Source organism: Hyaena hyaena, unplaced genomic scaffold (genome assembly GCF_003009895.1).
Source record: "Hyaena hyaena isolate Hyena2069 unplaced genomic scaffold, ASM300989v1 scaffold_63, whole genome shotgun sequence".
Classification (NCBI taxonomy): domain Eukaryota; kingdom Metazoa; phylum Chordata; class Mammalia; order Carnivora; family Hyaenidae; genus Hyaena; species Hyaena hyaena.
In genome coordinates this window covers 838,379-864,012 of record NW_024080695.1, presented here as the reverse complement: position 1 = coordinate 864,012, position 25,634 = coordinate 838,379, and the positions used below count along the sequence as shown (strand labels likewise).

The 25,634-nt window shown below is 48.5% G+C and overlaps 1 protein-coding gene across 1 annotated transcript in view; it reads left to right on the top strand.

The window, feature by feature from the left end:
- Positions 1 to 6,753: 6,753 nt before the first annotated feature.
- The window catches only part of TNIP2 (TNFAIP3 interacting protein 2), a 31,355-nt gene continuing 12,474 nt past the window's right edge, over positions 6,754 to 25,634 (top strand). Inside the window, exon 1 of the mRNA XM_039232138.1 lies at positions 6,754 to 7,088. Within this exon, the coding sequence (XP_039088069.1) occupies positions 6,810 to 7,088 (279 nt within the window). The 5' untranslated portion in view covers positions 6,754 to 6,809. The remainder of the gene's footprint in view (positions 7,089 to 25,634) is intronic.

The following is a 25,634-nucleotide window of genomic DNA, read 5'->3' as shown; positions in this document are numbered from 1 at the left end:
CAAAAATCTTTGTTAAAAATAACCCTAATCAGCATTAAGCTTTCACGCTGAACATCTTAACTCACAGACAACACTTCCATGGACAGGTAGCAGCTTGGTTATCGCCCTACACCTCACATATCAGCCAATACCCCTACTGGTCGCCAAGAAGAAGGCTCTGTCTCAGGATGAAACACAGACATTCCCCTGTTGGGGGCAGGGGTGGGGTTAGGGGTGGAGGGTGGAGGGTGGGGTAGGGGTGGAGGGTGGTCCTTGGAAGGAGGAAAACACTCCCACAAGGAATGGAAGAGCCAAGACCCATAACCTAAGGCACAGGCTGGGGCTCCATGGGCACCACCTTCACAGGCGAGGTCACTTCCACATCACCCTTATCCAAATAGGGTGGCTTCCCCAGGGGCAGGGCCCATGGCACACGCTAGCCACACGGTGGGCACGCAATACAAATGTATTTACATTTTTTTAACGTTTATTTATTTTTGAGAGACAGAGAGACAGAGTGTAAGCAGGGGGAGAGGCAGAGAGAGAAGACGCAGACTCCGAAGCAGGCTCCAGGCTCCGAGCGGTCAGCACAGAGCCCGACGCGGGGCTCAAACTCACGAACCGTGAGATGGCGACCTGAGCTGAAGTCAGCTGCTTAACCGACTGAGCCCCCCAGGCGCCCCGATACAAATGTGTTTAATATGTAATAAGAGCAGGCTGAGCACGGCTTCTCTCCGTGGAACAGACGCACACGCTGGCACCAGAGAGAGGAGACATTTGTCAAGGCTGCCTGCCAGGACTGCACTGGCTTCCTGCCCTGCCTGTCCTCAGCTGCGGTCGCCCATGCCCACCTAGCCCTGGATATTGCCAAAGGTGCCCAGCCTCTAAATGCTTCTTCCTAAACCCTGGGACTCTGGCTAAGAGAGCCCTGCCTTACTGAGCCCCTTAGAAGACTCCTGCCACCCAGGTCTGGAAGAGGACCTTGAGGATCCCAAGAATTGGCTTCTTGGCCCAAAGCAGGGCTATCTGCCCCCCCTCCCCCCACTTCCATAAGAAGGATCAGAACCTTCCTCAATTCACTCTCTGGGACCAAAGAGTCTGGAAAGGTGTCCTGGCACTGACTATGCCTGGGAAATGGAGCAAGATGGAGAAAAAGCTATGTTTCCAGAAGGGCTTCTGGGGATGTAGCATCTGTGGGGGGCCCGGAGGGGCCGCAGGACCGTACTCAAAGGCTGCTGGGAGGAAGGCAGCGGGAGGGGCAAGCTGAGCTGGGGAGTACCCTGGAGAGGAGGCCCCAACCCCGGAGGGCCACGCGCACTTGCTTGAGCTCCAGACACCGGCAAGGAACATGGCTGTGCAAGCCTTCTCCTGGCCCCCCATCCCCAGCCACCCCTGACACTGGGGGCGGGGGGGGGAAGGTCCCAGCTCAAGTCATTATTCACCCCTGCTTGCCACATATATTTACCGAGCACCTAAACATTCACTCATTTTGCAAACCTCGGCCAAGGGCATCCCACGCGCAGCGCGGTGCCTGGGGCGGGGACGCCACGGTGAGCAGGCTGGCGGGTCATTTCGCCTCTGCACGCATGCGAGGTGAGGGCAGTGCCACCCCCTCGTTGCTCAGGCCCGTGACCTCAGATGGATACTCCTTGACTTCCTCTCACACCCCTCCCCAGTCTGTGTGCATTTCCTAGAGCTACGGTAACAAGTACAGCAAACCCAGAGGTTTAAAACAGCCCACGTGGATTCTCTTACAGTTCTGGACATCAGAAGTCTGACATGGGCCTCACTGGGCTACACTCAAGTCGTCTGCAGGGGTGCGTTCCTTCTGCAGGCTCTTGGGGCAGACCGTCTTTGCTTGCCTTTCCCTTCTCCTGGGGACCCAGCCTCTTCCTGCACGCTCCAAGCCCCGGCCGCAGGCTCAGTCTCTGGGCCTTTCCCCAGCTGTTCCCTCTGCCTGGAGGGCTCTTCCCTCCGAGATCTGCATCTCTCACTCTTCACCTCCTGCAGGTCCTTGCTCAGAAGCCTAACTGAGCGCTACCACCCGGCCCTGTCGCAGTGCGGACGCCGGCCTGAGCCCGCTGGGGAAGGAGCAAGCCCTCCCCAAGGAGGTCATGCGGCCAGACAACAGCACTGGCCCGTCAAGGCCCCGGGTCGTCCTACCTCACTCTCGCTTCCTGCCCTTGGCTCCGGCCACCGCCCAGCTAGTGCGCTCAGAGCTCAGATCAAAGGCTTCTCCCACCCGTGGCTCCGTGGCTCCGATGCCTCAAGGGCAGAGCGACAGGGAGGTAGGTGGTGGACCGCGGGAGGAGGGACGGCTGAGACGAGGAAGTGTCAGGCACATCTCCACCCCATCTCCCCGGGGAAGAGCTACATCCACGTGTTTAAATGTCAGGGCTGCGCGTAGTGCGCTAAGCCATGAAACAGACCTGCTCTCTCCTTGTTCGTGGCAAACACCCCCTGCGGCATCCTGGAAGGCTAGGTCTGGGTTCACCGTCTGGGTTCCCCTGAGTTCTTTGCATGAACGGTCAACATAGAGGGAATGTCAGGTGGGCCCCTGTTCTGAGACCTTCAGAGTCCCCAGTATGTACCTCCTCGAGGGGTTTGCTCAGCTCACAACCAAACTCTTATCTACACGTCCCTGGGGCCATGCACCCCAGCAGGACAATCTATCCTCAGCAGGACCGAGCTGGAGACGAATGCTGCCAGGGCCATCTGCCTGGGGAATTTCAGGCCCTGGCCCTCGAAGCGTGGTCTAGTAGTGGGGCGCAGGCTCCTCATGAATGGGGAGGCCTGGGTGGAGGAAGGCAGAGGAGGGTCCGGGGCAGGAAGATACCTGCAGTTGGGAGATGAGGGTCATCGCCATGGAGACCAGGCAACATCAACAAGCTCACCCAAGGACCACCCTGTGGCTAGCCACCCCCTTCCCCAAAGCCCTGTGTCCCATGAGTTCCCTCTCTCAATCCACGCGGACACCGTCTTAGGGAGAGAAGCAGAGAAAGGAAGCAGTGCGCCAGGGCGTGTTTCCTAACAAAGTCTGAACAAACACCTCCTTCGGGGCCATGGAAGCTTCCGGATGTAACCACACTTTAGACCAACGGGGCTGAAGTCAAATTCTCCCCCTAACACACAGCGGCCTACAAGAGAGCAGTTGGTGTCTCTACCTCGGAGATGAACCTGGAGATGAACAAGATTGTTGAATGATGGACAGGGGGCTTCTGGCCCAGCAGGAGCGGGCTGCACACGCAGGGACAGTCAGGAGCTGGCTCAGCCAAGAGACCTTGGGGCACCCAGAGCTCAGGCGCAGGGAAGGGGTGAGGTTCACACATACTCTGGGTCCTGAGTGAGGCTCTGGTGCCCAGCCTGGCTGGCCCCGGGGAGCACTGTGCCACATTGCCCCCTTGTGGACGCTCATGTGGCCGGCCCTTTCCCAGGCCCCCAGAAGGCTGAGGGTACAGCCTGGGCATTCTGGGGCCCGGAGCGCCCTCTTGTGAAGAAGGGAGGAGGGCAGCCTAAGTTCCCAGCCGGCCCAGCACCCAGGCAAGTCCCCTTGGCTCTGCTGGGGTCCTTTCCTTGGTTTCAGACGCCCCCGAGCTCTGGCCAGGAGGCAAGCTGCCCTGAGGTACCTGTGCCCACCTGGAACTAAACATGAATCCCACCAAATGTGCATTTTGATCACTAAGTCAAGAAAGGGCTGTAGGCGCTGGGTCAGGCTTTTCCTCCAGGTGGGCTAGTGGTGGGCCATCGGTGAGCCATTCGGCATCGTGGTGGTGTGGGAGGGCCTCCCAGGAGCCTGCACTCACCCTGAGGGCCCTGTGCAGCCCGCCGCTCTCCTCCCAGGGGCTCTGGCTCTCCCCGCTGCTGAGTCTCCACTCCCCACAGCCCCTGCACTCAGCCCCACACCCAGTGGGGGAGAGGGTGCAAGGCTAGAGAGGGCCACATGGATGGAGGCGGCCATGGGGACAGAAGTGGTCATCAGGACTAAAGCAAAGGGCTGCCGCCAGCTCAAACCACCAGCGGCTCAGGCTGTGTGGGGCGGGCTGGGACTGCACCGGCTGAACACAACCTCTCCCACATTTGGTCTCAGGTCCTAGAATAGTCCAGACTTTTCTCTCCTTTGCCTGCCGCTCAGGAGCAAATGTGACGGTGGCCACAAGCTACTCAAATACACCGTTTGGGCCATCTTCATGCCTTCCCCATACTTTCCTGGTTCCCAGGAGTCCACAGGGCGTATGCTTCAGTTCCACTGGCAGGAGAAGCAGAGGAGGGTCCCCTTAGATCCCACTGCACTAGGACTGGGGGCAGGACAGCCGAGAGGTAGACTGGACAGTGGCCCCTGTGTGCACACGGCGTGCTGAGGGCTTTGGGGAAAACCTGTGCCCCTCTGGAGCCCAGCTGAGTGTCCACATTGGAGGCTCAATCTGTCCCAGGCCTGTTCACGCCCACTGTGGGCACAGCCTCCTCGAGGTGCTCCACCAGGCCTCCCACTCAGCCCTGAGACTATGCCCTTGCTGTTCCCTCCACCTAGAAGGTTCTTTGCCCAGACGCCTGCATGGCTTTCTCCTTCTGGTATCCTCCTGGTCACCTGTCTTTTCTGAGGACTCTGAATGAAAGCCAGGAAGAGTTGGGGTTGGAGCTGGGATCCTGGTGGGGGTCAGAGAGGCACCTGGAGAAAGGGACAGGGAAGGGTGGGGAAGGGTGGGGGCTCTGACCTCCCCTCTTGCCCCTGACCGAGCCTCTCACCTTGAGCTTCTCCCTGGTAGCAGTCTCCCTACGGAACTGAGCCTCAGAGCGCCTCCTGCAGGGCTGTGGAGGGGTGGCCAGGGGCTGGAAGGAGGCATGGACCCTGGGCCTGGGAGGCGCTGTTGCGCAGCTGAAGACCTCTCTTCCGGGAGCTGAGCCAACACAGTCTGTTCTGTGACCTCCACACAAGCCACCGCGAGCCCCACTTCCTGGGTGCATCATTCCTCCATATGTGGCCGTGATCCCAGGGTGATGCTCCTGGCCCCACAGTCTGCCACCACCTTCTGATGAGCAAAGCCCCACGCACTGTGGCAAAACAGTACAAAACAAACCAGCAGACAAAGCCAGTATCACTGATGCCTGAGGTCTCTCTAGAGTGTTGGATGAGAGACTGGAATGCGCACTTCACAGTTAAGAACCAGGTTCAAGGGCACTTGAGTGACTTGCCCCAAACTGTACATATAGGAGTAGAATGAGGACTCATCCCACCTCTAGTGCTGTGGGGCCAGTGCTGTATTGTTGTTTTTTTTTAATTTTTAATTTTTATGTCTTTATTTTATTTTGAGAGACAGAGACAGAGAGCGAGTGGGGGAGGGGCAGAGAGAGAGGGAGACACGGAATCTGAAGCAGCTCCAGGCTCCGAGCTGTCAGCGCACCCACGGACCGTGAGGTCATGACCCGAGCTGAAGTCGGACGCTTAACTGACGAGCCCCCCAGGCGCCCCGAGTGCTATTTCTTTTTCTCCACCACTGCCTCAGCCAAACATAAGGTGTCATCCACAGCCATAGCCTGGGGGGTTGTGGACTCACACTGTGTAGGACGACTGTACCTCATCTTCTGGTCCCCACAACACCCCTAACCAGGTAGCAAGGGTACTGGCTCTGATCTTCCCTCTACAGAGGAGGAAGTGTGAGCCGGCTTTGCTCACACACTTGTCTGATTTACAAGCCTGCGTGTGTTTTCCCTGGGGCCAGCCCAAGCTTGGCTCTGGATGACTTAACGGGGAAAACCAGATGGGGCCTGGGCAGAAGGGGGTAGCACACAAGAGGGCAGGGGTGCGGTGGGCGAGAGGGAGCCTCTGAGAGACCGCAGACGTGCTAGGGCATCGTCGTGGGAGGAACGTCAGACTGAAAAAGAAGAGAGTGAGGAGCCAGAAAAACCCTTGAGTGGTCTGGGAAGTTGGGGGAGGGAAGGAGGGCAGGACAGGGCAGCCCCTCCTGTCTTAGCGGGGCATTCGGGGCCACTGCCGTGCCGCTGGGTGGGCAGGGCATCTCCCTGGGCTCAGCTTTCGGGCCGTCGCCCCGTTCCTGTTGCTTTCGGTGGCCAAGTTGGCTTGCAGCCGGGGATTTGGACACGCTTACACGCCCTGCACTGTGGCCAGTGACCCGTTTTTTCCCTCCCATCAGTAGCTGCATCAGAGGCGCTCCCTCTCCCTCCTCCTCCCAGCTGACTCCCAGCAAACTCCCCCGCCGCGGGGGACGGGGGGACGCAGGGACGCGCCAGCCACCCCAAGGCCAGGCCACACAGCCTGCGGCCAGGAGAGAGGCCGGGACTCGCTATCGGCGGGGGCGGGGCCGTGCCGTCGGCGGGGGCGGGGCCTGCTGGGCTGTGGACGGGGAGCGGGGCTGTGCTACAGGCAGGGGGCGGGGCGGGCTGTCTGCGGATCGGGGCCGACCTTTCCTAGGGTCAGGGGTCACGCTAGGCTCCATGGGCGGGGCCGTGCCCACGGCGGGGGCCGGGTCGGGCTGCCGGCGTGGACGTGGCCGCGCCGTCGGCGGGGCGTGGTCGCGCTGTTGGCAGGGGGCGGGACCGGGCTGTGGGCGGGTCTGGGCCGGCCTTTCCGTGGGGCAGGGGTCACGCTGGTCTCCACGTGCTGGGCCGGGCCGTGGGCGGGTCCGGGTCGGCCTTTCGGTGGGTCAGGGCCCAAGCCCGTCGCTGTGGGCGTGGCCTGGCTGTGGGGCCTGGGCGGGGCCGGGCTCTAGGCGGTGGGCGGGGCGCGCCGGGAAAAGTTCCGGGAAGGTGAGCTAGTCCAGACCCGGCGCGGAAGTTGGTGGCGTCCGTGCGCCCTCCGGTCGAGGCCCACGGCCATGTCCTCAGGGGGCGCCGGGACTGGCGGGCGCGAGGGGGCCCCGCGCACGGCTGCGGCGCTCTGTGGCCTGTACCACGAGGCCGGGCAGCGGCTGAGGCGCCTGCAGGACGAGCTGGCAGCGCGGGATGCCCTCATAGAGCGCCTCCGCGCCCGTCTGGCCGCGCTCGAGGGGGACGCGGCGCCCTCGCTCGTGGACGCGCTGCTGGAGCAGGTGGCGCGCTTCCGGGAGCAGCTCCGGCAGCGGGAGGGCGGCGCCGCGGAGGCCGCGCTGCGCCAGGTGCGGCCCTGTGGGCGAGCCGCGCTTCCTCAGACCGCAGCGGGGTGGGCGCGTCAGGGCCGCGGGCTTGCGTCCTGCTGGGTTGGGACGGGTTCGAGTGTGCGCTCCAGGGCTGGCTGTGAGGCCAGTGGGTGGCGGTGGGTTCTGAGGAGCGTGTGCACGTGCGCTGTTAACCTTAAAAACAAAGCTGCCAGTTACTTTCCCAGAAAGGCTAGGTTTATTTGGAACAGCAGGGAACGGCAACCCAGGGGCAGCGAATGAAGACGGCGAACCGTACCCGGCGGCGCAGAACGCCGAGGAAGCTCTTATGGAATTGGCGGGGGGGGGGGGGGGGGGGGGAGGCTGTTGTAAACAGAAAGTCCATTGGAGGAAACTGGGAGCTGGAAGTGTGGTGGCTTCTCATTGGCTGCGCTGCCGCCGGCGCCGCGGGACGCCTTCCTTCCTCCCGGGATCGGGAAGACGTTGGGCCTCGCGAGGCCCTCTGGCGGCGGGCTTCGCGGTTGGGCAGGCGTGGTTCCAGATAAAGTTTCCTTGTATTGATTTTCGCAGTTTGGTTCTGACAACTGTGTGCCCACGGGCCGTGTGAGGGTTGTGCGTTCTTGTCGGCCAGCCTGTGGTGGGTTCCGAGGGAGGAGCGTTCTCGACGGTTCTGAGGTGTGTGCGCATGAGGTGGCGTCCGAACGGGAACGGTGTGCTCCCGTGTTGGAGCTGACGGGGCTGTGCTGTGCGGGGAGAGGTGTGTCTGGGTCGGTTGTGAGGGGTGTGTGCTGTGCGGGGAGAGGTGTGTCTGGGTCGGTTGTGAGGGGTGTGTGCTGTGCGGGGAGAGGTGTGTCTGGGTCGGTTGTGAGGGGTGTGCGCGCCCGTGTTGTGCGGGGAGGGGTGTGTCGGGGCTGGAGCTGACGGGGGCGTGCCCCCTGTTAGGTCTGAAGGTGGTTGGAGGGGTGGTGTTTTTTCTCGTTGATTCTGAGGATTGTCTAGGTGTTGCGTTCTGAGGGGTGTGCTCCATGTGTGTCCGCTTATATCTGAAGGTTGTGTCAGGGTTAAGGGTTGTGTGACCCTGTCGGTTCCGAGGCGGGTGTGTGTAACCGTATTGGGCAGGACGGTTGTGTGTCTGTGCCTGTTCTGAGGTGTGTAAGCCCCCCTGGGCCTTGAGGAGGGTGTATGCATGTTCTGGTGTGAAGGTTGTGTGTGTGTTGATTCTGAGGGTGTGTGAGGGTGTTCGATTCTGAGGAGTGTATCCTGTGTTGGGTCAAAGGGTGTCTGCCCGTGTTGGGACCTGAGGGGTGTGTGCTCACGTTGAGGGTTGTGGGGGCTTGTTGGTCTGAAGGTGTGTGTGTTCGGGTGTCGGGTCTGAGGCATAGGATGCTTGTATTTGGGTTCTGAGGGGGGCGTGTGCCTGGGTTTTGTCTGTGGGGTGTTGGTGTGTGTTAGGTTCCCAGGTGTGTGCTCCTGTGCTGGGTACGGAGGGGTGTCTGTGCTCCTCTGTGGGGCAAGAGGGGGTGCGGGTGTTGATTCTGAGGGGTTCATGCCTATTTTAGGTTCTCAGGGGTGTGCTCCCATATTGGGGCTTTGAGGGTATGTGCCCAGGTTGCGACTCAGGGTTGGGTGTCTGTGTTATTCTGAGTGGTGTGTCTCTGTTGGGTCTGAGGGTTGAGTTCCATTTGGTTTTACAGGGCTGGCTGTCCTTGTTGGTTCTGATATCTGTGTCTCCACATGTTGGATCTGACGGATGTGTGTTTGTGTTGATTCCGAGAGGTATGATTACGTTAGGTTCTGAGGGGCGCACTCCCAGCCTGGGTTTGAGGGGTATGCTTCCAAGTTGGGTGAGAACGTGTGTGCCTGTGTTGGTCTGAGGAGTGTGTTGGCTTCTGAGGTGTGTGCTCCTTTGTTGGTTGTGAGAGGTGTGCCTCTTTTGCGTTCTGTCGGCGGGGGGTGCCTCTGTTTGGTCTAAGGATTGTGTGTCCATGGCTCTACAAGTGTGTGTGTTGATTTGAGAGGTGATGTGCCTGTTTGAGGCTCTCAGGCGTGTGCCTTGGGATTGGGTTCTGAGGGATCTGCTTTTCTGTGCCCATTGCGGGTTGTGAAGGGTGTGTGTGCCCATGTTTTTTCTGGGGTGTGTGTACCTGCATAGGTTCTAAGGCATTGTGTTATGTTGGGTTCGGAGGCGCATGTGCACCTGAGAGGCTTCTCGGTGGTGTGTGTGTCTATCTTAGGTCTGAAGTGTTTGTGTTTGTGTCAGTTCTGAGGTGTGTGTATACATGTTGGCTTCAGAGTGTTGTGCTCCCATGTTTGTTGTGCTTCCGTGTTGGTTTGTGAGGAGTGTGTGTGCCCATCTGGATCAGAGGTTGTGTGTCTGTATTGGTTCTGAGGGGCATGTAGTCCTGTGTCGTGCCCATATTGGGTCCATTGGTTGTGTGGTCATATTGGTTTCTGAGAGGTGTTCTGTTTGTGTGGGGTCTGAGGTATGCATGTTGAGTGTTGGTTCTGAAGGGAGTGCTCCCATGTTGGGTGAGGGTTGTGTGTCCTCGTTGATTTTGAAGTGTGTTTTTGCTCCTGTGTTGGGTCTAAGGGGTGTGTGTCCCTATTTTGGGTTCTGAGAGGTGTTAGATTCTAAAGGGCATGTGTGCTTATCTGAGGGTTGTGTGTTGATGTTTATTCTGAGGGTTGTGTCCTTGTTGGCATCTGAGGATTGTGTTCCCTTGTTGGGTTCTGAGTGGTGTGTGTCCCTTTTGGGTCTGAGGCGTGTTTGTCTATGTTGGTTCTGAGAGTGTGTGTGCCTCCATGTTGGATCCCAGGGGCATGTGACCCTGTGTTGGGTTGATGAGTGTATACCTGTGTCATGTCTGAGGTTTGTGTGTGCATATGGGGGTGAGAGGAATGTGCCCACGTTGTGTCTGTGGGTGTGTGCACCTGTATTGGGTTCTGTGAGTTGTGTGTGCCTGTGTTGGTTGAGGGTTGTGTCTGAATTCATTTTGAGGGGTGTGTATGTGTATGTGCACGTTGGGTTCTGAGGGGTGTACTCCCATGGGCATGAGGCGGGTGTGGCTGAGCTGTTTTCTGAGGGGCATATAGGATTTGGGATTCTGAGGGATGTGTGTGCCCATTTGGGCTTTGAGGCTATGTACCCATGTCAGATCCCAGGGGGTGTGTGCACCAGGATTGAGTTGTGAGAGGCATGTGTGCCCATGTTGGTTCTGGAGAGTATGTGTGTTCTCACATTGGGCCTGAGTGTTGTGTGCAACCGTATTGGGTTCTGGGGGATGTGTGTGCTCATGTTAGGCCTAAGGGTTGTGTGTTCACGTGTCCTTGTTGGGTCCGTGGGGTATGTGTGCAAATGTTAGGCTGAAGGGTTATGTTTCTGTGTTAGTTCTGTGGGTGTGTTTGTCTGCGTTGGGTTTGAAGGGTGTGTGCCCATTTTGGGTTGTGAGCAGTGTGTGTCCTGAGTGCCTCCTCCAGTAGTGGATATGAGGGCTGTGTCTGTGTTGGGTTCTGAGAGGTGTTTGTGCCCATGTTAAATATGAGGGTGTGTATTTGGGTTTGTTTGGAGGATTGTGTGCATGTGTTATGCTCTGAGGACTGTGTTCCATATTGTGTTGAGAAGTGTGTGCCCATTTGCATGTTAGGGTTGTGTTAGGTTTAAGGTTTGTGTGTCTGTGTCGGTTCTGAGAGGTGTGTGTTCCCACATTGGGTTCTGAGGAGTGTGTGGCCTGTTTGGGTGAAAGGGTTGTATGTCCATGTTGGTTCTGAGGGCTGTGTGTACCCGTGTGTTTCACGTTGGTTCTGGGGGGTGTGAACATATCTTAAATTCTGAGCAGTGTGAGCCTATGTTGTGTTCTGAGGGGTGTGAGCCCAGGCTGGGCTTTGAGGAGTCAGTCTGACTATCTGGGTCTGAGGGTTATGTATCCATATTGGTCGTAATTACCGGGTGTTCCTGTGTTGGGTCTGAGGGTTGTGTCCGTGTTGGTTAGTGGGCTGTGTGTAACCCTGTGGGTTATGAGGGTTTGTGTGCGTGTTTGATTCTGAGGGACTTTGGGTTCTGATGTCTTTGTTAGGTTCTGAGGGGTGTGTGTCCCTTATAGGTTTGAGAAGTGTGCACCTGTGTTGGGTTTGAAGAATGTGTGTGTGTGCACATGGAGGGTTCTGTGTATGTGTGTGTTCACGTTTAATTGTGTGTGTAGACACTAGGTTCTGGGTGTGTGTGTGTATGTGTGTGCTGTATGTGCGTATAGTACATGGGTATAGGCTTCTGGTGTGTATGTGTTCACATTGGCTTCTGGGCCATGTGAATCCCTATTATGTTCTGGGCTGCTGGGACCTATGACAATGGCAGTGCCTGCTAGAGTATCAGATAACACACTTAAATCTTACTTTCCCTCCCCCTCTTCCTTGTTGATGTTATGTCTGTCTTTTTGAAATACCATAAACACTGGGGCACCTGGGGGGCTCAGTCGGCTAAGCGTCTGACTTGGCTCAGGTCATGATCTTGCGGTCCGTGAGTTTGAGCCCCGCATCGGACTCTGTGCTGACAGCTCAGAGCCTGGAGCCTGTTTCAGATCCTGTGTCCCTCTCTCTGTGCTCCTCCCTGCTCATGCTCGCTCTCTCTGTCTCTCAAAAATAAATAATCGTTAAAAAAATTGAAATACCATAAACACTCAGACCAGGAGCAAAGCAAGAGTGACAGTATTTTTCTAGAACTGTTTGGAAGTGCCCACACACATTTGTGCGAACTCTAGGGTTCCATTTGGGCCACAGCTGTCATCTGGGTTGTCTGAGGAAAGAAGCTAGGTCTACAAAAGGATTAGACTGCAAAAGACAGTCTTCACTTCTAGGCTTGGCCCTGCAGCCAGATTGTAGACTGAAAAAGAGACATGCCCTCACCTGCCCTCCCCCCTTTTTTTTTTTATTTTTACTATAAAAGTAATTTTGAATATCTGAAAAATAGAGGAGAGAATAGAGAAAACACTAACAGCCGCTGTAATCCCACAATGTGGGGGATAACCAGGGTTAATTTCTTGGCATGCCTCCTTCCTGTTTTTCCTTTGCACACTGGGTGCGGTTGAGTTGCTGCTGTCTGTCCATTTTACTTCATATCGCGTTGCCAGTATTTTCTCATCTGCATCATTTTAAATGCCTCTAGAAGCCAGATGTGCCCCTCAGTCCAGCTCTCTCCCTCTTCTGGGGAGAGTGGTTCATAACTCATCAGGGCAGAAGAAAAATTTAGAAGTCACCAGGTCTACACCACTGATCTTAGTGTCCTGGACACCAGGAGTCCGGGATGAGTGCAGACTGGGGACCAGAGCACATCATACCCGCCACCCACTCGCACACACCTGCAAGCAGCAGGACTCTGCTGCAGTCTGGTGGCCACTGGTGTTCCGCCTGTAGGTTCAGCACTGGCAGGCTGTGGCCCCACAGCCTCTAAGCAGGTCCCAGACAGAACCAGATCTAAAGTCCTATGTCTCTGTGGTCCTTTACCCCTGACACGTGGGTTTTGTTTTAGGATTTTTATTTAAGGAGCATTTTAACAATCTGGTATCTTACACAATTGCAGGTTTGTGGTTTACTCCTATATCTATCTGGGTCTGTCATAGAACCTATGGAGGAATAGAGAGATTTCACACTGTGCAGAGTGATAAAAATGAGAAGACTTGATCCATAGGTTGGTCTCATCAGTGGCCATGTCAGCTAGCCTGTTAGGAGCAGGGAGCCTGGGTTGGGGGTGTGGGGGCTCCCAGAGAGGATGCTGAGGCTGTATCCTCAGCTGTGCAGGGACTGCCAGGTGACCCGTGCATCTGTGGCCGAGTGTAGCTAGCATGTGATAGGGCCAGACCAGTCTTGGAATTCTGGTTCTTTTTGCCACTACAGTAAGGCTCAGGAACGTACCTCGTTTGTAACACAAGGCCTGTATGGGTAACTTTACAGGCTTCTCTCATTAAGACTTTCTAGGATAATGGTGCTAATTCACTATGTGGCCCATAACTGCTCAACCCCATCTCATACCACCCACGGTACTAGGTGGACCCTGCCTAGTCCTGATATATCAGCTTCCTCTCCCTTCCAGCTTTCCCTGTTCTACTATGTTTTCTATTGAGTGGAACAGCATACGTCCTTTACAGTAAGTTATATTGGTGTGTGTGTGTGTGTGTGTGTGTGTGTGTGTTTCTAATCATCTGTCTCCATAACTTTTTTGATCTTGTAAAACTAAAACTCTTTAGCCATTAAGCAATAATTTCCCTCCCATCCCCTAACCTCTACCCTTGGGAAATATCATTCTGCTTTCCGTCTTTATGATTTGATTAGGGATCTCATAGAAGTGGAATCATAACAGTATTTGTCCTTTTGTGATGGGCTTATTCACTTAGTATAATGTCCTGTAGATTTATTCATGTTGTATCATGTGCCAGAATTTCCTTCTCTTTAAGGCTGAATAATAATTCCATTGTATGTATGTACCACATTTTGCTTATCCATTCATCTATTGATCGGGGTTGCTTCTATATTTAAGCTATTATGAATAACACTTCCTCTATGAATACATGTGTACAAATCTATCTTTGAGAACTTGCTTTCAATTATTTTGGGTATTTTGTGGAATTGCTGGATTATATGGTAATTCTGTGTAAATTTTTAAAAACATTTTTAGTGTTTTACTTATTTCTGAGCGAGAGAGAGAGAGAGACAGCACGAGCAGGGGAGGGTCAGAGAGAGAGAGACAGAATCCAAAGCAGGCTCCATCTAGGCTCTGAGCTAGGTGTCAGCACGGAGCCGACGCGGGGCTCGAACCCATGAACGGTGAGATCATGACCTGAGCCAAAGTTGGACGCTTAACCGACTGAGCCACCCAGGCACCCCATTTCTGTGTAAATTTTTGAAGAACACCCATACTGTTGTCCACAGTGCTATACCACATGCTGTTTTCCACAGGGCACAGGGTTGCAATTGCTCCACATCCTCACCAATATTATTTTCTTTCTTTCTTTCTTTTTTTTTTTTTAACAGTAGTCATTCTAATGGATATGTGGTGATTTAATACAAAATGATGGTAGTTTTGATTTGCAGTTTCCTGATGATTAGTGATGTCAAGCGTCATTTCACATGCTTATTGGTAATTTGTATATCTTCTGTGAAGAAATGTCAAGTCCTTTGCCCAGTTTTGAATTGGTTATTTGGTTATTGTGGAGTTTTAGGAATTCTCTATTGGGATACCTCATTTTATTGCACCTCTCAGATACTGTGTTGTTTTTTTGTTTTGTTTTGTTTACAGATTGAAAGTTTGTGATGGGGTGTCTGGCTGGCTCAGTGTGCGCCTCTTGATCTCAGGGTTGTGGGTTCAGGTCCTGTGTTGGGTGTAGAGATTTTTTTTTTTTAATAAAATCTTAAAAAAAAAAAAGAAAGTTTGTGACAACCCTGCATCAAGTAACTCTTTTGGCACCATTTTTCCAACAGCATTTGCTCACTTTATGTCTGTGTGTCATAGTTTGGTTTATTATTTTGTTTGTTATGGTGATATGTGATCAATAATCTTTGATGTTGCTATTGTAATTTGGGGGGGGGCACCATGAACTGTGCCCATATAAGACAGCAGACTTAATCAATACATGTGTGTGTTCCGACTGCACCACTGACGATCCATTCCCCCATCTAGCTCCTTCTCAGGCCTCTCCATTCCCTGAGACAAAACATTATTGAAATTAGATCAGTGAACAACCCTACAGTGTCTCCTAAGTGTTCAAGTGAAAGGAAGGGTCCCACATCTCTCACGTGAAATTGAAAGCTAGACATGATTAAGCTGAGTGAGGGAGGGATGTCTAAAGCCAAGACAGGCTGAAAGGTAGGCCTCTTCTGCCAAACAGCCGAGGTGCAAATGCAGAGGAAAAGTTCCTGAAGGAAATAAGTGCTACTCCAGTGAACACATGAATGATGATAAAGGAAAATGGCCAAACTGCTGATAGGGAGAAAATTTTAGTGGTCTGGATGGAAGATCAAACCAGCCACAATATTCCCTTAAGCCAAACCCTCTTCCACAGCAAGGCCCTGACTCTCTTCAATTCCGTGGAGGCTGGGGGAGGGGAGCAAGCTGCGGAAGAAAGGTCTGAAGCTTGCAGAGGTTGGTTCATGAGATTTAAGGAAAGACGCCATCTCCGTAACACTAAAGTGCAAAGTGAGGCAGCAAGTGCTGGTGTAGAAGCTGCAGCAAGTTCTCCGGAAGATCCAGCTAGGATAATTCATGAAGGAGGCCACACTGAACAGCTGATTTTCAGTGTAGACGAAACAGCCCTGATATGGGAGAAGATGCCATCTAGGACGGTTATAGCTAGAGAGGAGAAGTCAGGGCCTGGCTCCAGAGTCTGAAGGGACAAGCTGATTGCCTTGTTAGGGGCTAATGCAGCCGGTGACTTGAAGTTGGAGCCAGTGCTCATTACCGTTCCGAAAATCCTCGGGCCCCGAAGACTGTGCTACATCTACTCTGCCTGTGCTTTACAGATGGAACAGCAAAGCCTGGATGACTGCGCATCCGTTTATGACGTGGTTTACCAATTATCTTAAGCCAACTCTTCAGACTTCCAGCTCAGAAAAAAAAGATTTCCTTTCGAAATAATACTGCTCATTGACATTGTACCCAGTAACCCAAGAGCTCTGATGATGTATAGCCAGATTAATGTTGTTTTCATGCCTGCAAACAGAACATCCGTTCTGCAGCCCATGGTGCAAGGAATAATTTTGACTTTGAAAGTCTTATTATTTAAGAAATACATTTTATAAGGTTGTAGATGTCATAAATAGTGATTCCTCTGATGGATCTGGGCAAATTGAAAACTTGGAAATGACTTACCATTCTAGATACCATTAAGAATATTCATGGTTCATGGGAAGAGGTCAAGATATCAGTATTAACAGGAGTTTGGAAGAAGTGGGTTCCAGCCCACATGTAGGACTTTGAGGGGTTCAAGACTCAGTGGAGGAAGTCACTGTAGATGTGGTGGAAATAGCAAGAGAACTAAAATCAAGAGTGAAGCCTCAAGATGAGACCGAATTGCTGTGATCTCATGATAAAACTTGAATGGATGAGGAGGTGCTTTTTTGGGAGAGCACAGAAAGTAGTTTCCTGAGATGGAATCTACTACTGGTGAAGATGCTATGAAGATTGTTGAAATGACAACAAGGATTTAGAATGTTGCATAAACTTAGTTGACAAAGAGTGGCAGTGTTTGAGAGGACTGACTCCAATTTTGAAAGAAGTTCTGTGGGTAGAATGCTGTTAAACAGCATCACATGCTACAGAGGAATTCTTCTGTTTCCTGTGGCCTGATGTCATATCTAAGAAAACATTGCCAGATTCGATCTTGTGAAGTTTTCCCCTATATTTCTTATAGGAGTTTAATAGTTTTAGGTCTTACATTAAGTCTTTGATCCATTTTGAATTAGTTTTTGTATACGGTGTGAGGTAGGGGTCCAATTTTAATCTGCATGTGGGTGTCCAGTTTTCCCAGTACCATTTGTTGAGAAAATTGTCCCTTCCCCATTAAATGGTCTTAGCGCCTTTGTCAACAACCATTTGATCATAGACACAAAGGTTTATTTCTGGGCTCCCTATTCGATTTTCTTTGTGTAAATGTCTGTCGTTATGCCAGTACCACGCTGTCTTGGGTACTGTAGCTTTGTAGTTTGAATTCAGATAGTATGAGTCCTGCTTTGTTCCTTTTTTCTTCTTCTAATGTTGTGTTGAGTATTTGGAGTCTTTTGAGATTCTATATGAATTTTAGGATGAATTTTTCTCTCAAAAAATCATCTGGATTTTGATAGCGATTGCATTGAATCTATACATCACTTTGGGTAGTGTTAACCTTAAAAATAAAACTGTCAGTTATTTTTACCAGCAAAACCATATTTGGGTTAGCAGAGAATTGCAATTTATGCAGGGCACAGCAAAACCATAAGTCAGTCTAGAGAACAAAGGAGAAGAATGCTCTTTAATAGAGGAAAGGGGGAGCTGGGAGGGCTGTCTATTGGAGTAATAGACAAACAGTCCATTGGAGTAAACAGGGAGTTTGACGTGCAGTGACTTCTCATTGGTTGAGTCGTGACAGTCTTTCATAGACTGGGCTGTTGCCAGTGGAGGAGAAAACCTTTCTTCCTTCTGCTGGGCTAGTGAAGTACAGTTGACACTTGAACAATATGAGGATTATGGGTGCCAACCCCCTGTGCAGTTGAAGATCCTGATATAACTCCTGACTCCCCAGAAAGCCTTACTACTGATATATCCTACTGTTGGCTTGCCTGAAAGCCTTACCAATGACATAAACAGTTGATTAACACATACTTTGTGTTACATGTATCATATGCTATATGCTTTTTCTTTAAATCTTTAATTTTAAGTAGGCTCCATGCCCATCATGGGGCTTGAATTCATGGCCCCAAGATCAAGAGTTGAATTCATGACCTCAAAATCAAGAGGGGCCAGGTGCCTCTGTATGCTGTCTTCTTAAAGTAAGCTAGCAAAAAGGAAGTGTTCTTAAGAAAATTAAGAACATTCCTCTCCAGATGCAAGATACATCTTTTCCTTGGGCTCTGCAGTTGACAAGTGGCAGGGCATCAGGGCCCCCGTTCTGGCCTCCTGATTCCATTTTAGTGACGCGTCCCTTAATAATTCTCACATTAGTACTGACATTTTAACATATTAAGTCTTCCAGTCTGTGAACATGGGGTGTGTTTTCATTTATTTTTGTCCTAATTTCTTTACTTTTAAATATTTTTTTTATTTTGGAGAGAGAGAGACAGAGTGTGAGCGGTGGAGGTGCAGAGAGAGGGAGACCCAGAATCTGAAGCAGGGTTCAGGCTCTGAGCTGTCAGCACAGAGCCTGATGCGGGGCTCGAACTCAAGAACCGTGAGATCATGACCTGAGCTGAAGTTGGCCACTTAACCGACAGAGCCCCCCAGGTTAAGTTGGCCGCTTAACCACCCAGAGCTGCCCTTGTCCTAATTTCTTTCAGTAACGTTTTGTAGTTTCCACTGTACAAGCCTTCCATCTCCTTGAGTAAATGACTTGTTAAGTCTTTTATTCTTTTTAATGTTGTAAATGGGATTGCTTTTGTAATTTATCTTTCAGATTCTTCATTGTTAGTGTATAGAAATAATGCTGTCTTTCATTTGTTGACTTTGTCTCCTGATATTTGCTGACTTCATTTAGTCTAAGTCATTTTACATACATGTGCATTTGTGTGTAATAGAGTTTTCTACATATAAAATTATATCATCTGCAAGCATGTCATTTTACTTCCTATTTGGATGCCTTTTCTTTCTTTTTTTCCGACTTGCTCTGGCTAGAATGTCTAGTACTCTTTTGAATAGTAGTGGTGGAAGTGGGAGCTATTGACTTGTTCCTGATCTTAGAGGAAAAGCTTTCAGTCTTTCACTATTGAGTATGATACTTGCTGTGGGTGTTTCCAATATAGCTTTTATTACGTGGAGGTAGTTTTTGCCTCAGTCGATATGAGTGTGTGTTCCCCCCCACCCCCTTCATTCTGTTAGTGTAGTCTATTACATTGATCAGTTTTCTTTTTTTTTTTTTTAATGAAATATGTTTGTGAACTTAAGCACAGCAGGATAATGTACTACCTATATGTGTGTGTAACAAATCCAGTGAAAAATTGTCTGATGGGAAAGGTTTAATAATATATTGTTCACTCCAAAGGATTGATGCTGACTCATAGGTAGAAAACAAACATCAAACACACTCGTTGTGCTTCTTGCCATTTAAAAGGCTTAATTCTCATGTCATTATTCATAGGTATTTGTCAATAATTGTCTAATTGCCTTGAGGTAGTATAAATGAGAATAAATGATAATGTTAGAACACGATCAATTTGTAACATGTAGAAAGTAGAACTAAAGTGCAAATAGAAAGAATTCAGGGCCTATTAATACATAACTAAAATGATGCTTAATAATTACCTGGCTCATCCCATCGGCCTCTGATCCTTCTACACTACTGCCCAGAAGACAGATATGCTGCACCTCTTATTCCTTCAAAAAACCAGGGGTAGTCTTAGTCATAAGCATCACCTTTTCACTGTCTTTAAGAAACTAATGAAGCTTGCTAAAGCTGCCTCACAGGGAGTTCACAAGGGACTTATAGAAGAACTCTGGGCTATAATTCTTCCTCATTATTGGGCACCAATGAGAAGCAAGTGTTAAACACTGAAAAACTGTACATTTTAAATCTTGTTCTGCTGCTTCCTAGCTATGTTAGTTTGGGCAAGTCACTTAACATTCTGGTTTTCTCATCAATAAAACTAAAATAACAATACCTAGCTCATAGGACTATTTATGTATTTATTCATTCAGCCATTAGATATTTGTTGAGTGCCTACTGTATGCCAGATGTTTTGACTGGCCCTGGGAATGCAGAAAGGATCAAGAAAGGCAGATTCCTATCATTATGAAGCTTATATACTAGTTGAGAAAATAGATATCATAGAAATTATCAATTGCCTTTGTGGGAAATACACAAAGTGGATGTATAGTACATTATGAGTTTTATGTTGCAAGGAACACATGATCTAACATATATAAAGAGCATAGCATAATGTTTTGTACACAGGTGGTACTTAGAAGACATGAATGTCATCTACCTTTGCCACTTAGGTGTTTATTTATTGAGCATCTTCTGTATAGGAGTGGAATGTGTATGAGCAGGTATCGTGGGTTATGTTTGTCTCTTTTTCCCAATATTGAGTATAGTACATTGCTTTACAAGCAGGTGTATGCGTCAGGGTTGTGCAAGGCTCTGGAGCAGTGTTAATCCAGTATCATTAGAGTGAAGAGTGTAGAGAGTAACACAGGAAGTGGCTGTGAAGTTAAACTGGAGCAGACTGTGACTGCCTTTACTACTTTATAAAGGTGTTAATTAATTGCACATTCTTTTACACAGTAGACTAGGGGAATGCAAAGATGCTCGAGGTCGAATGCTTGCACTTCAAATTGTGGAATCACACGTGCACATAAATGATCACTTTTTTTTCTTCCTTACCAATTTGGATGCTTTTTATTTATTTTTCTTGCCTGATTGTTATGGCTAGGACTTTCAGTACTGTGTTGAATAAAAGTGGCGAGAGTGGGCATCTTTGTCTTATTCCTGACCTCAGAGGAAAAACTCTGTTTTTCACCATTGAATATGTTAGCTGTGGGTTTTTCATATAAGGCCTTTATTGTGTTGAGGTGTGTTCTCTTTACACCTACTTTGTTGAAGTTTTTATGAATGGATGTTGTATTTTGTCAAATGTTTTTTTCTGCATCTATTGATATGATCTTACGGTTTTTAACCTTTCTTTTGTTAATGTGATGTGTCATGTGGATTGACTTGCAAATATTGAACCATCCTTGGATTCCTGGAATAAATCCCACTTGATAATGGTGAAACATTTTTTTTAATGTATTGTCACACTCAGTTTGGTAATATTTTGTTAAGGAGTTGTACATCTATGTTCATCAGAGATACTGGCCTGTAGTTTTATTTTGTAGTGTCTTTATCTGGTTTTGGTATCTGGGTAATGCTGGACTCATAGAATGAATTCGGAAGCTTTCCTTCCTCTTCTATTTTTTGGAATAGTTAGAGAAGGAGAGGTACTAACTCTTCTGTAAATGTTTGGTAGAATTCACCTATGAAGCCATCCAATCCTAAACTTTAGTTTGTTGGACGTTTTTTTGATTCAGTTCAATTTAATTGTTAGTAATTGGTCTGTTCAATTTTCTATTTCTGCTTGATTTAGCTTTGGTATGTTGTATGTTCTTAGGAATATATTCATTCCTTCAGATTTGTCCAATTTGTTGGCATATAATTTTTTTCAGAATATTTAATCCTTTGTATTTCTGTGGTGTCAGTGATTTCTCTTCTGTCATTTCTGATTTTGTTTATTTGGATTCTCTCTTTTAATCTCTTTTTGAGGAGTCTGTCTGTTAGGGTTGCTACCCCAAACTACAGGGCTCTCTCTTTGTGCTGCCCTGCATGAGGTTTTTGTCCGTGCGTGGGGCCAGTGGTCAGATCAGATGTCTGCCCCCAGCCTACTGTTGGGGCTGCAGTCAACCTGGCGTCTGTGGTGATCTTCCCTTCTCCCAGGGCAGGTGTCACTTTCGAGTAGTGCTTGGCCGCCACCGTCAGAGCTGCTTGTTGAATGAGACATCAGATGCCTTGGAGGGACTCCTGCCTAGCGGGGCAGTTTGGACGGGCTGGATCCGCAGGAGAATGTGGGGCAGGAGCATGGCCGCAGCGTTAGCAAGCCGGGTAGCACGCGTTCATCCTGGTTCCCACAGGTGTCTGGGTCTAGGGTTGGCAGGGAGGGAAGAGAAATGGTGGCCACTAGCTCTTTTCTTCTCGGACAAGTCTCCTAACGATCCCTACCCACCCCTCTGGTGCATGTTCTGAGATTAGTAAATAAACCCTTCCCATATACCCCGGGCACTTTTCAAACCCCTGCTTCCAGGGGGAATTGTATGTTATATGTTTGTCTCCCTAAGGGCAGGTCTCCTTGTTCTCGGTGATAATCCCCACTGATTGTCCCATCTGTTTGTGGTTAGTCTCACAGGTTAGTTTGGTTCCCAGCTGGGTTCTGCCCTTCTGTAATTTTTCATTTTTCAGTAGGGCCTTTTCTCTACAATTGACTGTGGAGAGTTTGGTTCGTTCCCTGGGTTAATTACCCTGATGTCTAAATAATCACTTCCTGAAGCAAGCTGTGAAAGGGATGGAGGAATGGGTAGTGGGAAATACTGAACTCAGAGTAAGTATAGAGATAAGCCAACTTGCATTTCCAATACAATGGACCAATGCAGTGACTAATACCAATACGCTGGTATTATAATGTCAACTGCTTTTTTTTTCTTTAGGTATCATTGACATATAACATTATGTTAGTTTCAGGTGTACGACATAATGATTTGATATTTGCATATATTGAGAGGTGTTCACTACAATAAGACTAGATAACATCCAGTCACCAGTTTTTGTACATATAACTGCCTTCACATTTCAGTAGAAACATTCCACTTGTGGTATATAATGCTTTTAGTTTGCTGCCTACTTCAGTTTGCTAGTGTTTTGTTGGGGATTTTTGTATTGGTTCATTGTTCACAGGGGATATTGACTTCTATGTTCTTGTAGTGTCTCTGTCTGGCTTTGGTATCTGGGTAATGCTGGCCTCATAGGATGAGTTGGGAAGTGTTCCCTCCGGATTTTTTTGAAAAAGCTTAAGAATAATTGGTATTCTTTAAATGTTTGGTGGGATTCACCTGTGAGGCCATCAGTTCCAGGGCTTTTCTTTGTTGGGAGTTTTTTTTAATGTTTATTTATTTTTGAGAGGGAGGGAGGGAGAAAGAGCGACAGCGAGAGAGAGAGAGGGAGAGAACACGAGTGGGGGAGAGGCAGAGGGAGAGGGAGAGGGGGAGAGAGAGAGAGAGAGAACACGAGTGGGGGCGAGGCAGAGAGAGAGGGAGATAGAGGATCCAAAGCTGGCTCCAAGCTGACAGCACAGAGCCCAATGCAGGGCTTGAACTCACCAAACCATGAGAGCATGACCTGAGCCAAAGTCTGCCACTTAACCAACCAGTCACCCCAGCAGGTTTCTTATTATTGATTCAATCTCCTTACTAGTTAGAAGTCTATTCAGTTTTTCTATTTCTCTGTGATTTAGTCTTGGGAGGTTTTGTGTTTCTAGGAGTTTGTTCCTTTCATCTAGGTTATCTGGTTTGCCAGCATACAGTTGTCTGTACTCTCTTACAATCCTTTTTATTTCTGTAGAATTGGTAGTAATGTCTCCACTTTTATTTCTGATTTTGGTAATTTGTCTTCTTTTTTCCTTAGTCTGCCAGCTAAAGGTTTGACAGTTTTGTTGATCTTTAAAAAAAAAATAAATACTGGCTTCATTGATTTTTCTTTTTTTTTTCTGTTCTCTATTTCATTTTTATCTGTTTCTAGTCTTTATGGTTTTTGTCTTTCTGTTAACTTTGGGTTTAGTTTGGTTTTGTTTTTCTAGTTCCTTAGGTTATAAAGTTAAAAGTTGCTGACTGGAGGGGCACCTGCGTGGGTCAGTCAGTTGGGTGTCCGACTTTGGCTCAGGTCATGATCTCATGGTTCATGAGTTTGAGCCCCGCGTTGGGCTCTGTGCTGACAGCTCAGAGCCTGGAGCCGGCTTCTGATTCTGTGACTCCCTTTCCCTCTCCCCCTGCCCTGCTCACACTCTGTGTGTGTCTGTCTCTCAAAAATAATAAACATTAAAAAAATTTTAACAACAAAAAAAGTTGTTGACTGGGGATCTTTCTTTTTTGTAAAGGAAAATGTTTAGAACTTGTAGGGGTGCCTGGGTGGCTCAGTCGGTTGGGCGTCCGACTTCAGCTCAGGTCATGATCTCACGGTTCGTGGGTTCGAGCCCCGCATCGGGCTCTGTGCTGAGAGCTAGCTCAGAGCCTGGATCCTGTTTCAGATTCTCTTTCTCTCTCTCTCTCTCTGACCCTCCCCTGCTCATGCTGTCTCTCAGAAATAAATAAAACATTAAAAAAAAAAACTTGTTTATAAGTTTATAGCTTAAGATCTTCCCTTTAACACTTGCTTTCACTGCATACTGTAAGTTTTGATATGTTGTGTTTTCGTTTTAATTTTCTCTTAAGTTTTCTAATTTTCTTGTGATTTCTTCTTTGATTAATTGGTTTAAGAGTATGTTGCTTAATTTCCACAGTTTGGTGTATTTTCCAGATTTACTTCCGTTGTGTTGATTTCTAATTTCATACTTTAATGGTTGGAAGACACTTTATATATGTATTTTAAAGTCTACTGAGACTTGGGGTGCCTGGGTGGCTTAGTCTGTTAAACATCTGACTCTTGATTTTGGCTCAGGTCATGATCTCATAGTTTGTGGGTTTGAGCCCTGCATCAGGCTCCATGCTGACCGTGTGGAGCCTGCTTAGGATTTTCTCTCTTCCTTTCTCTCTCTGCCCTTCCCCCGCTCATACTGTCTCTTTCTCTCTCCCAAAATAAATAAATAAACTTAAAAAATTTTACTGAGACTTAATATGTGGTCTAACATATAATTTGTCCTGGAAAAGGTGCAGAATTACTTGTATGCGGTTGTTGCTGGGTGGGTGTTCCGTACATTTGTTAGTGTGGTTTAAGTCCTTTTATTTGTCTTCAGTCTAGTTGTTTAACCACTATTGAGAGTTGAATATTGACATCTCTGTTATTGTAGAACTATTTCTGTCTTCAGTTCTGTCAGCTTTTGCTTCATATAGTCTGTTATTAGGTGCAGAAATGCTTATAATTCTATTTTCTTGCTATATTAAACCTTTTGTTAATGTATAATATTTTTGTCTTTTGCAACCTTTTTTTGAATTAAAGTATTCTGTCTGATACTGGTACAGGCACCCCTACTCTCCTTTGGTTACTATTTCCATGAATTATGTTTTTCCATCCTTTTTACTTTCAATTTATTTATGTGTTTGGATCTCAAGTCAGTCTCTTGTAGAAAACTAAGTTGGATCTTGTGTTTTATCCATTAATATTTAGGCTAATTACTGACAAGGATGAACTACTTCTCTTAATTTGCTGCTTGTTTTCTAGATGGCTTATAGCATTTTTTCCCCCTCATTTTCTGCACTACTGTCTTATTTTGTTTATTCAGATTTTTGTAGTGAATCTTTTTTTTGTAGTGAAATATTTAAACTCTTTTCCCATTTTCTCTTGTGTATATTCTACAGCTTTTGTGAGAGTGTGTATGTGTGTAGTTACCATGGGAATTATGTTTAACATTCTAAAGTCCTACTACTCTAAGTTGAGTGTTAACTTCAATAATACAAACTCTGGTCCTTTATGGTTCTGTCCCAAGCCCTTTCAGTTGTTGATGACACAGAATTGCGTCTTTATACATTATGTGCCCCCAAACACAAACTACTCTTTTAAACTCATTAGTCTCTTATGTAGAAAACGTGAAATTTTAAACTAAAGTTATAATAATACTAACTTTAGTAACTTTTAAAAGGTACATTAGTCTCCTAAATCGTGTAGAAAAGAAAAATGGAATTACAAACTATTATTACAGTAAAACTAGCTTTTGTAGTTGCCTGTGTATTTACATCTTTATTTTTTCCACACAGGTTTGAGTTACTGTCTAGTGTCCTTTAATTTCACCCTAAAGGACTCCCAGTGCCTTCAGCTTTTGTTTATCTGGGAATGTTGTAGTTTCACCCTTACTCTTTAAGTGTGGTTTTGCTGGCTATAAGATTCTTGGTTGACAGTTTCTTTTTCTTTTTTTTTAAAAAGGGAACTTTATTTAGTTACTTAAAAAAATTTTTTTAATGTTTATTTCTGAGAGAGAGAGAGAGAGAGAGAGAGAGAGAGAGAGAGAGCGCGAGCTGGAGAGGGGCAGAGAGAGAGAGAGACAGAATCAGAAGCAGGCTCCAGGCTCTGAGCTGTCAGCACAGAGCCTGACAAGGTGCTCAAACTCATGAGCTGTGAGATCATGACCTGCGCTGAAGTCTGACACTTAACTGACTGAGCCACCCAG